Source organism: Gymnogyps californianus, chromosome Z (assembly GCF_018139145.2).
Source record: "Gymnogyps californianus isolate 813 chromosome Z, ASM1813914v2, whole genome shotgun sequence".
Lineage (NCBI taxonomy): Eukaryota > Metazoa > Chordata > Aves > Accipitriformes > Cathartidae > Gymnogyps > Gymnogyps californianus.
Genome location: NC_059500.1, coordinates 75912907 through 75925617, shown reverse-complemented (window position 1 = coordinate 75925617; position 12711 = coordinate 75912907). Strand labels below are relative to the sequence as shown.

General features: G+C 42.6%; 1 protein-coding gene across 33 annotated transcripts in view; it reads left to right on the top strand.

The window, feature by feature from the left end:
- CELF4 (CUGBP Elav-like family member 4) overlaps positions 1 to 12711 on the top strand; it is a 754916-nt gene that overhangs the window by 553714 nt on the left and 188491 nt on the right. The window contains exons 2-3 of one of the 33 annotated variants that reach the window (XM_050912571.1): positions 927 to 934; positions 3994 to 4012. The exons of the other annotated variants lie outside the window; for them this stretch is intronic. Coding sequence (XP_050768528.1) covers positions 927 to 934; positions 3994 to 4012 — 27 coding nt within the window. The remainder of the gene's footprint in view (positions 1 to 926; positions 935 to 3993; positions 4013 to 12711) is intronic. 33 annotated transcript variants of the gene reach the window in all.

The following is a 12711-nucleotide window of genomic DNA, read 5'->3' as shown; positions in this document are numbered from 1 at the left end:
CTTTCACGAATCCAAGGAACACTAATACACTTTGTACATGTATAAAACTTCCACTGATATAAAGGACATTTGCACTGAACAGAGGCTCGTACTTTTAGTCCCGGAAAGGAATTCCTTATTACAAATCTGCTGTTCCAGCTAATGGCAACAACAGTAGCATCAGCTGATCCACACTGGAACTGAGAGTCCAGTGTGCAACGTGCTGTACGGTCAGAGAATAAAACCCATAAACTACTCATACACATTTACTTAGTCAAGATAAAGTGAGCCTCTTCATGCATTTTGAGGGGAACTAGACATGCGATTAGATCAAATGAAATATTCTATTTTATAATGGGTATCTGTGTAAAAATAAAACATATTTCATTATTTTTTAATTCTTGGATGGGTGCTTTAAACACAGGATCATCTATGTAACTTTATATTTTGTCAGATGATTTATTGGCTCATTGTGCGCTCCTTGTTGCCTGATAACTTAATGTGCCTCAGTTTACTCAATCGAAAAAAGGAAACCACAAGTCATGACAATGTCAAACATCATATGAGTTTTGAGCTCTTCTGGAGTGAGTTGTGTAAGATGTTTCCTATCCTCTAATGGAAATCACTGCTTAAAGCATAGTGAGAACTCAAAGTAGCCAACAAACTTTTTTCTTACAAAAAACACACTGTTGGAGGCAATCCTACCACTCCATGAATGACATTATTCTGAAAACTCCGTCTAGGCTTTTCACTGCGGTCTGGTACAGATGGGCACTTTCATTCCATCAAGGTTTCTCAGTCCTCTGGCTTCTTTTTGGAAATCCAAGCCTGACAGCACATTTCTAAGATGGAAACAGCCACAGGGATGGATCAGAGCCTAAGCACAGAGGGGAGTATTAATACTGCCTAGCTGTAGCTATCTGAAGCAAATCCTGTGAAACCTGGAGGCTCCTGTGTGTCTATTCATTATATAGGGGTGGGATTCATCTCCTTTATTTCTAGCATTTAGAAGTCAGGGGAGGAAGTCTGAGCTGGTTTTCTTTTAGGGCCAGAAGAGAAAAATGAGCAGGCAAAGAGTGTGGATCACCCAGCCGGTCCTAGGCAGGTGTCCAGATTGTTGTTGCTGTCCTCTGACTACACAGGGAGGCTAAGTGACAAGCTCAGGGTCGGCATCTAACTCTTAGACACTTAATCCTTAGATGAATCTCATCTGTATGCTACTCATTCCAGATGCTCCCATTTACATTTAAGTTAGATGTCTGAACACTCCAAGATGGTAAGCTCCCATCTCCCCAGCAAAGGAGTGAATATGAAGGCAGAGCCCCCATAGCACAGGCTGTGATTATTCAGGAACATGCAAGGCACCTGGCTGCTGTAGCAAGGCAAAATAAAACAATAAACCAAAACATGATGTATGCTGAGAGAACTAGTCATTTCCCAAAGCACATCATAAATAGTATATTTATAACATTAATTAAATGTCTGCAACAAAAATTATTTATAATAGAGATGTGAGAACTCAATAGACTATTAGTGAAGTCAGCTTGTTTCATTACAGAAGGACTGGACAAAGACTTATTACACTGTATATGAAAGTCTTAAAGAGTTGCTGGCTTAGAAAAGTTTCTTTCCAAGATGTCTATGTAATACTAATGAATGTGCTATAGAGTATAGCTTATGAGAGAATACCTAGTTTGTCTTGACTCCTCTCTGACATATTTCCCATAGAAACAAGAAGAAAAATATTTACTTGTATCCTGATGGAATAATAACATACAAAGTTAAAAAGAGCTCCAGAAAACCTACATCTTAGTATCTTTTGGGGTTGGGTTTCTCAACAGACTGTAAAGCAAAGAGCAACTGCAGGTGTGAAGGCCAACAGGTTGCTGTCTTTAGGGGCAACAACGCCTACGTCTCTACCTGTAAATAAAACAGTCCAGGATGTTGGCATGGGCCCTGCCCTACAGTTTCCCACACTACTGAAATGTTAGCATATCTCTCGGCAGTTTTGGCCTGTGTCCAAACTGCTCACCAGTCCCTACATATGAGCATACGTCATGCCAAAGACCATTCCCAAAAGCAGCATGAATTAATTTCTACTAGGTTTGTCTCCTTCCACCCTGCTCTGTCCTCCACTGTGTTTCTAGCAGGCTTTGCGTGTTCACGGGTGCTGATACATCCTTATGCCACACCTCATGGCATTAGCACATCCCCTCATTTTCAGGCTTTGAAAACCCTACTCTGTTACATGGGGTTTCTCTCCCATTACTCTAAGCAAAGCCCACACAAAATAACAGATCTATTTACTGTGAGTGTGGTCAGACTATGTCAGTTGGCCTTGGTGCTAGAGAACAGTCCCTAACCCTGTTTTATTTATCCATGCAGACATACCCAGTGCCTCTGCTGCCTTTAGGTGGGAACGACTAGTTTCCAGCAGCTGAAAATCTGTATCTTAGAGCATGGGGAAGCTTTTCTAGTCCTTCTCCAACTGTGATCTTGAGCCTGGAGGCTCAAGAGCTGCTTGCCCAGAGCTGGTTAGATCATTCTTTTTTCATAGAGCAACTACTTACTCACAGGCCACTCAGCTGGACTAGCCCACAAATGACCAGGGAGAGAAAGAGGAGGTGATAAGAGCAATTATTATTACCTGTTGTTTTTGTGATTTGGATCCCATTTTATGAGGCTAAGAACACCCACCAGCCAGCCAAAATTAATAATATAGCAGGTCACTGCCAAACTCCATTGTTATTATGTTTAATTTTGACTTTGAGGTGACAGTGCCTACCCCTTGTTGCTTCTTTGTCTTCAAGGTCATGCATCATGAAGATTTTTTTTCACCCAATAGACTTAAGGGTAAATAAATCAGGAGAAATCAAGTCCCTCCATTCCCCACAGGTAAGGAATCTGCCCCCTGCAACTTCTCCTGGTCCTCTCAGTAGCTGTTGTCCATTTAATAAACATTGTAGCAAGGCAGTGTCTCTTTATCATCTCCCTTCAGATTCCAAGACTCTGTTGTGCATTAAAGGTTTGGAGCTACAGGGTGTGCCAAAAAGCTGGGTCATATGTTTTGCTATGATGTTCCTACTATTTCAGCTTTGTCTGTAAAGGGTAAATGGTAAATCATCTTCCTGAGAGTTAATGGAACATTTCTGCAGCAAGAGTAAAAAGTGGAAAAAGTTTCAAAAGAGTGGCTTATTATCTCAGTCAGCCGAAATTCGCCTTGCCCATCACTTGCCTAAGAGTCTTTGTTTTCCTTTCTTTATTCTTCAAGTTATATTTTTCCTTAATTTTCCTTCACTTTATAAGCTTTCCTGTAATTCTGTTGCTTCAGTTTCAGATTCACCCCCCTTTTCAGCTCTCCATTTAAAATTTTGAACTTACATTAAAACCAGGGTACCTGTCTAGCATCTTTTCTGTGTAGGTTTCTAAGCTCTTTGCAGACAGTAATTAACTGTACCTGGCAACAGTCCTCGAAGTTTAGGTTAGTGGAGGCACAGAGTGCCTGAATGGTCACATATTTAATCAGTGGCAGAGCTAGAAGGAAAGCCCGGGAGTCCTGACTCCTCATTCCTTGATTTGACCATCTGATGTTGTCTCACACAGAGCACAGGAAAATATGGATCAGGCTATCCCGCTCCCCATACCTCCTCATCTTACTGCAATTATTCATCCATATTTAATCTACTTGATCAATGCCAGATACCCCTCCAATCTTTTCTGGTCAATGCTCTGTGATACTCTGATTACTCTGTAATACTCTGTCTTCTGGTCCTACCCTTTCCCTTGAGATATGCACCTCTGCCTGCTGCAGCGTGGTGGAAAACAGGAGTGGGTTATTAATGATTATTAAAGGCTCACCTTCAGCTGCCCCAACCAGTGGGTCCAGCCAACTAACTCAATACTTTTCCTTTCCCCTATTTGAGGTTATCCATCAGGGACATCTTTGCCTGGGAGGTGGCTTGTTGAGCATTGCAGGGCTCCCTGCTTGTAGGGAGGTTTACTAGCACATCTGAGCTGATTTTCCCTCCAACACGTGCCCAAAGTTTACATCGTTCCTAAATCACTGCTAAGCACACTCCTTTCTCAGACATCCTGACAAGCTTAAATTTATCTCTGTCTTCAGGTAGGGACAATACTTTATGACAGGGAACATGTACATCCCTTCCCCATCTATCGCATGTACTTGTATGGCTCCTGATGTGTTGCTTTCTAGACTAAGCTCTTGTGCTCCCTTTTGTGTGCTTGGGATGGACTGGAGGCCAGACGGAGGCACGGGGAGATGGTGCTGCAGCAATGGGAAGAGCATAGGTCAGTGGGCTCAGGACACTTGCACATGTTCTTCACGTCTTCACAAAGACACATTTCAAATTACTTTGTCCACAGTTGCAAAGGAAGCTGTAGCAGAGCTCATGACTATTTCCCTGCTACTGCTTCACGAGGTATCTCCTTACCGGTGGAGCCAACCTTCACCTGCCCCTTGCAGGTATCTCGGTACCGCTGGGGGCAACCAACCCTCGCACATACTGGATCCGCTTGTCTCAGTTTCTGCACTGTTTCTAGTGTTCATCATCCCTCCTCATGCTGCCATCTCCCTGACTAATTAATAAGTGAATCATCTTCTCCTGTGGCCTGGAAATGCATTCAAACTGTCAGTGGGGCATTTATTTATTTATTTTGTTGTGGTTAAAGGCCTACTCTTCTAAACAATGAAAGGATAAATAAAATCAACTCAGACAAGGTTATTTCACATTCCTAATTTCCAACACCTTTTTTTTTGCTAAAGCCCCACGACACTTGTTCGTGTTCTCCCCCCTTCCCTCTCCCACCCGCTAACAAAAAACAAAATACATTTTCGAATCAAGATAAAGCCATCAAAGAACTAACTAAACATGATTAGAAAGGACCTCTCCTTAATGGGAAAAAAATCATGATTTAGACCTGGCTGCTTTCCAAATATCCCTGTGCAATCAACCAAAGAAACACATTTTAGAAAACAGAATTGTAAAAGTAACTTTGAAGAATCGGTTGCCATGGAAACAGATCTGTAAATACTTAACTGCAAACATTAAGTGACACAGTGATATTCCAGAGCCCAGGATGCCTTAAAAGGATGGCAAATTTCACCCAGCTCTTTAAATAATCAACTCAGCTGTGCTTTGATTTTTCTTCTTTTTTCCCCCCTTTCCTTTCTTTTTTTCACATTATTCAGTGCAATCGCATCCCTGTTCTCAGGCATGTGTGATAATAGAAATGCCAGAACTATTTTATAAGAGAGAGTCCTGATCTTTTATAACACGGAGGCAGAGAGGGAGAAGGGGGCACCAAATACAGAGTCAGAGCAACCTGTGGAGTCTGAAAATATAGCCCAGAGTCATTGTTTCCCTGTAACTGCAGGGTAAGAAGAAAGCCTGATTGATTGTGGCTTTTCACTGCAAGAAAAAAACGCAAACGACCAGCAATTTCTTCTCATCTGCCAGGGAAGAATCAGATGCAAGGAAATAAAAGGGTTATGGGCAATTTTAATTTAAACAAGTGGGTGCATTTATGTTGTGCCCTAGCCTTAAATCTTTGCTCAGAGTTAACTCACTCCTGGGTTCCCCAATACATTTCAGGACCCAACTCCCTTTGCCTTCAGTGGAGTAAGAGTGCCCTGCTCCCTTGGGGAGGCAGGGCCCCTCTCCTTTCTTGTTTTGGAGCATCCATGCCTCACGGGTTTGTCTGGTTCAGTCAAGAGAGTGACTTTGTCTGAAAGCCTCAGGTGTTTGAGGGGCAACACCTCTCTCCCCATGCTAAGATTAGAATAGTCAACAGCACTGGTGTTTCCTCCTGGGAGAACAGTGAGGGGTGGCTGCTGATAGACCTTTCCCTGGCTGTGGGCGCTGATTATGGAAGACTTTTGCAAGCCTGCTTTTCCAAGATTTCGAATGTGTTGAATTTTCAGACATACTTCAAAAGGTCTACATGTTCTCCCCAGCCTAAAGAGGGGTGAGATGGGTCATCAGTACCATACTGTGAAGGATAACTTAAGGGATGGCCATGACCCAGTGCATAAGAACACAGCAGACTGTGGGTAAAGATCTAGTCCCATCACATGCCTCTTAATAGCCTTGGTCATCTGTTTGAAGTTTTGGCAATATAGGTTTTACTGCAGTTTTAAACCTAACATGGGCAGAAGCTGACTGCAGGTTAATTTAACTTGTAGAAATCTTTTGGGCAAGGTGATTCCTCTTTGGCTTCTGCAGATCATGCTCAGAGCCTATGAGCATGCCTGCACTGCTAAAAAAGCATATGGCTTTTCCAGAGTAAGGGGCTAGAAGAGAGCAGAGGATTTTTTCCCACTACAACCCTGCTGTTGGCAAGCACTTGGATTTGAACCAGAGATCCTCAGTGCTGAGCAACAGCCTGTGAGTATCTGCAAACACGAGTTTAGCTGTCGCTTTAGGAGGACCTTTAATAACCCGCTTGTTTTCATCGCTCTGGTTGGGTTTGAGGTTTTCTCTTCCCTGTGGGCTGGCTATGTTATCCTACTGAAAGCTGAGCAGTATTATCCTTTAAGCTGATTTTTCTGCCCAGCTTAGGAAAAGAAGGGATGGGCAGAGGAAGGAAAAAAAAAGTAGAGGCCAAGGATGCAAGAAAAAACAGGAGGGGCAGAGAAATGCAATTTGAAAGGAGCCCTGATCTCTGGAATGATCATCTTTTACTTACACATTTTATTTGCTGGAAGTCTGTACAGCTGTAAGAGATCCATGTCTCCTCTGTCTAGTCTTGGGGGTTACTGAAATGAACAGCAAAACACAGATGTAGGGATAAACCTAGATATAGATAAGTTAGCAATTGATTTATATATATAGATACATAATTTTTTTTTTAAGAGGTGTCTTTATCTCAGATAGCTGAAAAGTTCCCACCTGGATCTCTCCTCTGCCCAGCCTGCCTATCTCTGTCTCTCACATACATGTCATCTGTTGGGGAACCTCTGAGGGAAACCTGTGCAATCTTTGTGGAAGGAAAGTGGGGAAAAGCACATTTTCCTTTGCCTTCCTCCACTCCTTCCTGCCCCCCTCCTCTGGGTGCACGCTTCAAGGAGATATGTGTGTGGCAGGCAGAGTCCAGCACAAGGCAGGGAGAGGAGAGGTGGCTCTCATTTGCAAAATCCACAGTGCTTTCATCCTTGGCATGGTGGTGATGGGGTGGGGGAGAGGAAGGGGGTATGGCATGTCACTTCAGTTTATCACTGCCTGGGCTCTTGCCTTGTCATTCGGCACTTGCCATGAATCTAAAGAGAGTTTGGCCTTAATAACTTCACACAAGTACTGCATTGCCGGTGACTTTAGAGATGGGTGACAGCAAGCAAGGAATTATAATGAATTGCTGCAAATGCCTTCTTCACACAAATTACAGTTATTTTCCTCTGAGCCTGCACGGCTTCTGACATCAGGATTTTGGTTCAGAAGATAGGGTTGGGTGTTTATATGTCTAGGGAGAGAGACATACATTTTACCATCACACTTGGATGCCTTCGCCCCTTTCTTTCCCCACTGCCTCCCTGGGGCTTTTTTGTTTGTTTGTTTGTTTCAGATTTTTTTTTCTCAGATGCAGTCAGAAAACTGATTTTCCTACTGAAAGCAATACATTGCTCACAAGCCATGCTGCGCTTCAACAGGGAGTGGAAGGAAGTTTGGCCCTTGTGACTGCAACAATTTAATTTGGGGTTAACATCTTGTTCTGTCACCATAGTTATCCAGACCGAGCTGTGAAGGTCTCCTTCTCCACTGAGGACCTTGCCACACGGCTGTTTGGCCATCCTGATAGGTGTGCCCTGGTGAAGACGCTCTTGAACATCATGCCTGCCTTCATCAGGGCAGCTGTTTTGGTCTCAGTAGGGTGGGCAACTGTTCCTGCAAGCATAGCTTGGCTGCTCAGCACTCAGAGTGCCTGTGACTGGGGCCCCAGGAAAGCGACTGTCACTGTTGCCTGTAGGTACAGTTAGCTCAGTCAGTCTGTGGTGCATTTGGGTTCTGGTTATTGCAGGAAAGAGGATAAAGGTCTCCCAAATATGGCATGACTTCCTTTAGACTGGTGCTCATGGCCAGTAGATGGCCAGTACATGGCTTGTGTACAAGTACATTTCTCACTTCTCCATTGCTTCCTTGAACAGTTATTTTGAGAGGTAGAGAAACTAAGCAGTCCTTGGCATTTCTAAGAAGGAATTGCCCAAAGTATCCACAGATAGGTAAATTGCCCTAAAATCTCCTTGGTGTTAACACATAGCCAAACTCTCCGTCTTAATGCTCATCCTAGTTCAGAAGAGATCTCTTTACTAGGGTTCACTGCATAGCTATCCTTGGGTTGAAGGCAGGAGAGTGCCTTGCTTTTGCACTCGTAGCGCTGAACAGAAGACTGGAGGTGGCACTGTCTCGATGTCTTCTCTGTGCATGGATTCAGGTGATTTCGGTGGTGGTCTGCAGAGAGCAGCGGATACATGTCACATAAAATCAAGAATTACCTTCAGTGAGGTGTGAAAAGAGAACTGTAAGGCAGTCACTATGTGCAATTCTGCAAAGATCGCTTCTGCTCTTGCTGAGCATCTTCCAAAAACACTGGAGTAAATAGGAAGATTTGTTTTGACTATCCTGTTTCTTGTTGTAATTTGGGAACACGAGCTAGTTTCTCCACGTGAGTCAGAAGTATAAGTGTATGTTAATCTCATCAACCTTAGGTATTTAAAAGAATCGTTGAAGAGTTTTGATTGAGACCACAGGTCAGCTGAGCTTTTGGACAGTTCAGGCAACTTCTATCTGATTCACTTTGCTTCAGTGTAATCATCCATACAATGAGGCCTTGTTTCAACTGTTCAATTCCTAGATTGGTTTTAAAAGACATTATTTGTGTTATTGACCATGTTACTTGTTTAGTTAGCAGCTGTCATATGTCAGGATCAACCAAGCAATGATAATGCATGGCAGAATTATTTAAATTATACATGGGGTTATTCTTAAGCGGCTAAAAAAAAGGATGTGTCTGTCATGCAAGCCCGTGTTATCCTGGAGGTGTACACCTGCTGCTGCTGGGTCTCAGGTGCATTCAGGACAGGCATTTGATCTCCTCCTGCTTTCATTCCTCCACGTGGAAGTGGGTTAGTCGTTGTGAGGGCTGTTGTGAGACCAGACAAAGTCCATTTACAAAGTGCGCTGAGAAACAGGGGACTGAAGAGGAATAATATTAATGAGTGAGCTATTTCAGTAAAGGCACTGAAAGTGGCATGCTTGCATTTGCTGTAGTCTGGTGTGTTTTTGAATCGCCACTGACTTGGTTACTGGCAGGGACAATCTGTTGCTGCTGCCGGCTCTGCGGTGTCAATGCAGTTAAAGGGACACTGCCAACATGCGCTACCTCCTCAGGAACAAAATGTGAATTACAAGTAGTTTCAGGTGCTATGTTTGCCCTTGAGTATCCTTTGCTGATTTCTGTTGTCTCGCAAACATGTTTTGAAATGCCTTTCCTTCCCTTGCTGCAATGTGAAAGCCCAATGACTGACTGTCAGTCACCGAATGAGTGTTGCAAAGTCCATTGCTGGTAGAAGGGTGATAGTTTCACTTCGGCAGTCTCCGTATAAGAAAGTGCATGACAACGGTATTCTGCATCATGCACCTTGTCGACAAATTTATCAATTAAGTTTCAAGGGAAAGAAGACATCCTCAGGCAGTATCAGTACCTGCTCTTACAGAGCCTTCCGGCACATCCACTGCTGGCCTCTGTCAGAGATGGGATGTGCTAGCCTGGATCCGCGGTCTCTCCTTGTGCAGCCACTCGCAGGTTATGAAGCATGGCATCTTTATTTCTTTGCAGTTATGTCAAAAGCTGAGTCAGGTACTTTGGTGTTCAGATAACAATTGGATTGGGCAGGGTTAGCAGTTAAGAAAATCTATATTTAACTTGGAGGTGACTAAACATTACTGGTGCCATGTCACAGGCTTATGATATTGTAGTTACTTTTGTCCATGGCTCTAAAATCAGGAATGAACCTCAGTTTTCGTCTGCAACAGGCTTGTACTAGTGTAACTGCACTGGATTGAAGTGTGGTCACATGGTCTAAAGTTATCGAGCTACCAACGCTTATAAGTTGCCATCCACCTTTTGGGCTTCTCGTGGGTTTTTTGCATGCAGGGGTGGCAGAACTAAGAACACTTATTTGATAAGTTATATCAGGTCAACTGACAGAGGGCAATTGATTATGTATGGCACCAAAATCTCTAATACAGGAGCTATGCACTAAGCACTGCAGTGTTAATTTATCCAGATCAGGTGTGAGCACACAATCACATTTACATCAGTGAGCTAGCTAGCACTGCTACAAACTTCAAGTTTTAACATTGCTTATACATAGCAGAATAGAAAATATATTTTCTACAACTGGGCATTAATCCCAGATTCTATCTGAACCCTAGGTTCAATCTGGAACTTTTTGAAACACAGTTAGAGCATCAAAAACATCGAAAGGTTTTGAACCAGCAGTATGTAAGATCAGTAATTTGTTTCAAGTGCCTGATGCTTTTGTAATCCTTTAGCTGGTGCCATATGCCTGGATTACTGTACCATTTAACCAAAGCCTTACTTAAAATAGTTAAACCAAACACTATTATTCTTTTAAGAGGTCAACTGATTCCACTTTATTTTAAAACTTCCTAAATGAACTAAACAGAAGTAGAAATGTCCTCACAGTCTTCTGCCTTGCTCTAACAAAACAATCCTAAATAGGAAAGCTGACTTAAGCAATTACAGTTTTGTCAACATTTGGTTTTGTCCTGAATTGGAATGAAAAGGTGGAATATCAAAACCTGTCTTGGCACAAGGAGTTCCAGAAACGCTGAAACTTTTTAGTCTGACATCTTTGATTGAAGAAGAACATTTAGACTTTTCTCAAATTGAAATTCAATTTCCAGGCAGCCAGACCTGAGCTGTCGCAGTGCCTCAGGCAAATGCTGTGGATGGGGTGCGCCATGGGATTTGTAGCCTGGCAGGGGAGCCCGGCCCTGTGAAGGATGGAGATGTGAGACGGCTAAACTATTGCTCTCAGAAGAAATGGCTCTCAGCACTATTATTTGAATTGTAGGAAGATTCCGCTTTCATCAGAAGTCCTTCAATTATCTTTTTTCAAACAACAGAAAATTATCTCCATTTAAAAAAGAAAATGATCCATGGGTTTAGCAGGGAAAAGGGGACATTTGACCTAAAACACATCCTTGAAAGGTAGAATTGTTTTGTGCATAATTTTGAAGAAGGGGGAAAAAAACCACAAAAAACACCGTTTGCTATATTTGATGCGGTGCTTGTGTTTTCAGTCAGTTTGACCAGTGTTCTTCCATAAAGCATCTTGTCTACTAGATTTTGAGACATTAATGGCAGTGAACACAACTTATTTTCTGTTGCATAATTTATGATGTTGTGTTATTACTAATTAAATGCAATAATAATAATGAATGCAGTCCTCAGGCTTGAGCAAACTCAGTGACTTGAGCAATTCAGGTAGCTTTGTTTAGACTCACCATGTAAGTCTTTGTCTTTAAAAAAAAAAAAAAAAAAAGCCTGATGTTTCACAGATGTTTTTTTCCAAAGTGTTTTGAGTTACATCTCACCAGTAATGTGGGCAGGAGTAGTCCAGGAAATGGAAGTTATGAGTGTTCTTTACAAAGTGAGGAGCTTCAGAGTTGTAGATATACCTCATACACAATTACATGTCCTAAATGCATTAGTTCAGGAGAGGGGAAGGAGCTATATTTCATGTCTGTGAGGTTCTTGAATCTAGCAAAAGAGCAATAATTGCAAGTGGATTACTCCAGCTGCTTAGCTAAATGCCTGTCTTCTTTATGGAGGAACCTTTCTCTATGCCTCCTTTTAATTCCTTCTCTATTTCCTTTTCGTTTGCTATTTCCAATATTGGGAGGAGGTGGTAAAAAAAAAAAACTGCCATGGTGACTTTGAGCTGTGCATTGTCCTCTTCTACCTTCTCCATGCTGGCTCAGCCAAGATTATAACACCACACAGCCAGATGGGTAGTGATGGTGGTGCTAGTGGTGGTGGGAAAAATGGTAAGAAGGAAGAAAAAGAATTAAACATATAACTTGGTGAACTCAACCTCATTCCTCTAGTCCCTCAGAGCAAGTGAGAGAAAAAAAAGCCTGCATGAAAGGATTTTAAGGAAATGGGAAAGGCAAGAAGGGAAAGGGCTGGGTAGGTTGGAAAACATTTTTAGGATGTGTGGAAACACGGATTTGCAAGAGAAAGTGAGAGGTGTATTGTGTGGTGTCATGTGGATTTTCAAGAGAGAGATAGGTGCATATGATCAGCTTCCCTTCCATCTTCTCTTCCCACTGTTTTGCTGAAGTCCCATCGTCAGTGAGGAACAGGGAGAAAAGAGCCTGCTTTTGGGAGGGCAGAGCAGGGACACTCAGTCCTAGATGGAAATCAGGTAGAGGGAATGCTTGGTCATCTTAGCCTTGCCTGAGAAAGAAAGAAGCCAAGAGGCAGAGAGAGGAGGATAGAGAGGAGGAGAAACAATCTTGGATGTTTTGTTAATTTAAAAGTGCAGTAGCACAGCAGACCCTGTACTTGATGTCATCGATATGAATTTCAGGCCTTTCCTTCTCAGATAACAACAAGGAAGGAAACAAGAAAGGCAGAGGTGACATTTAACCTTTCCCTCCCTAAAGAGCAGAGGGAAAGGGCTGTCAG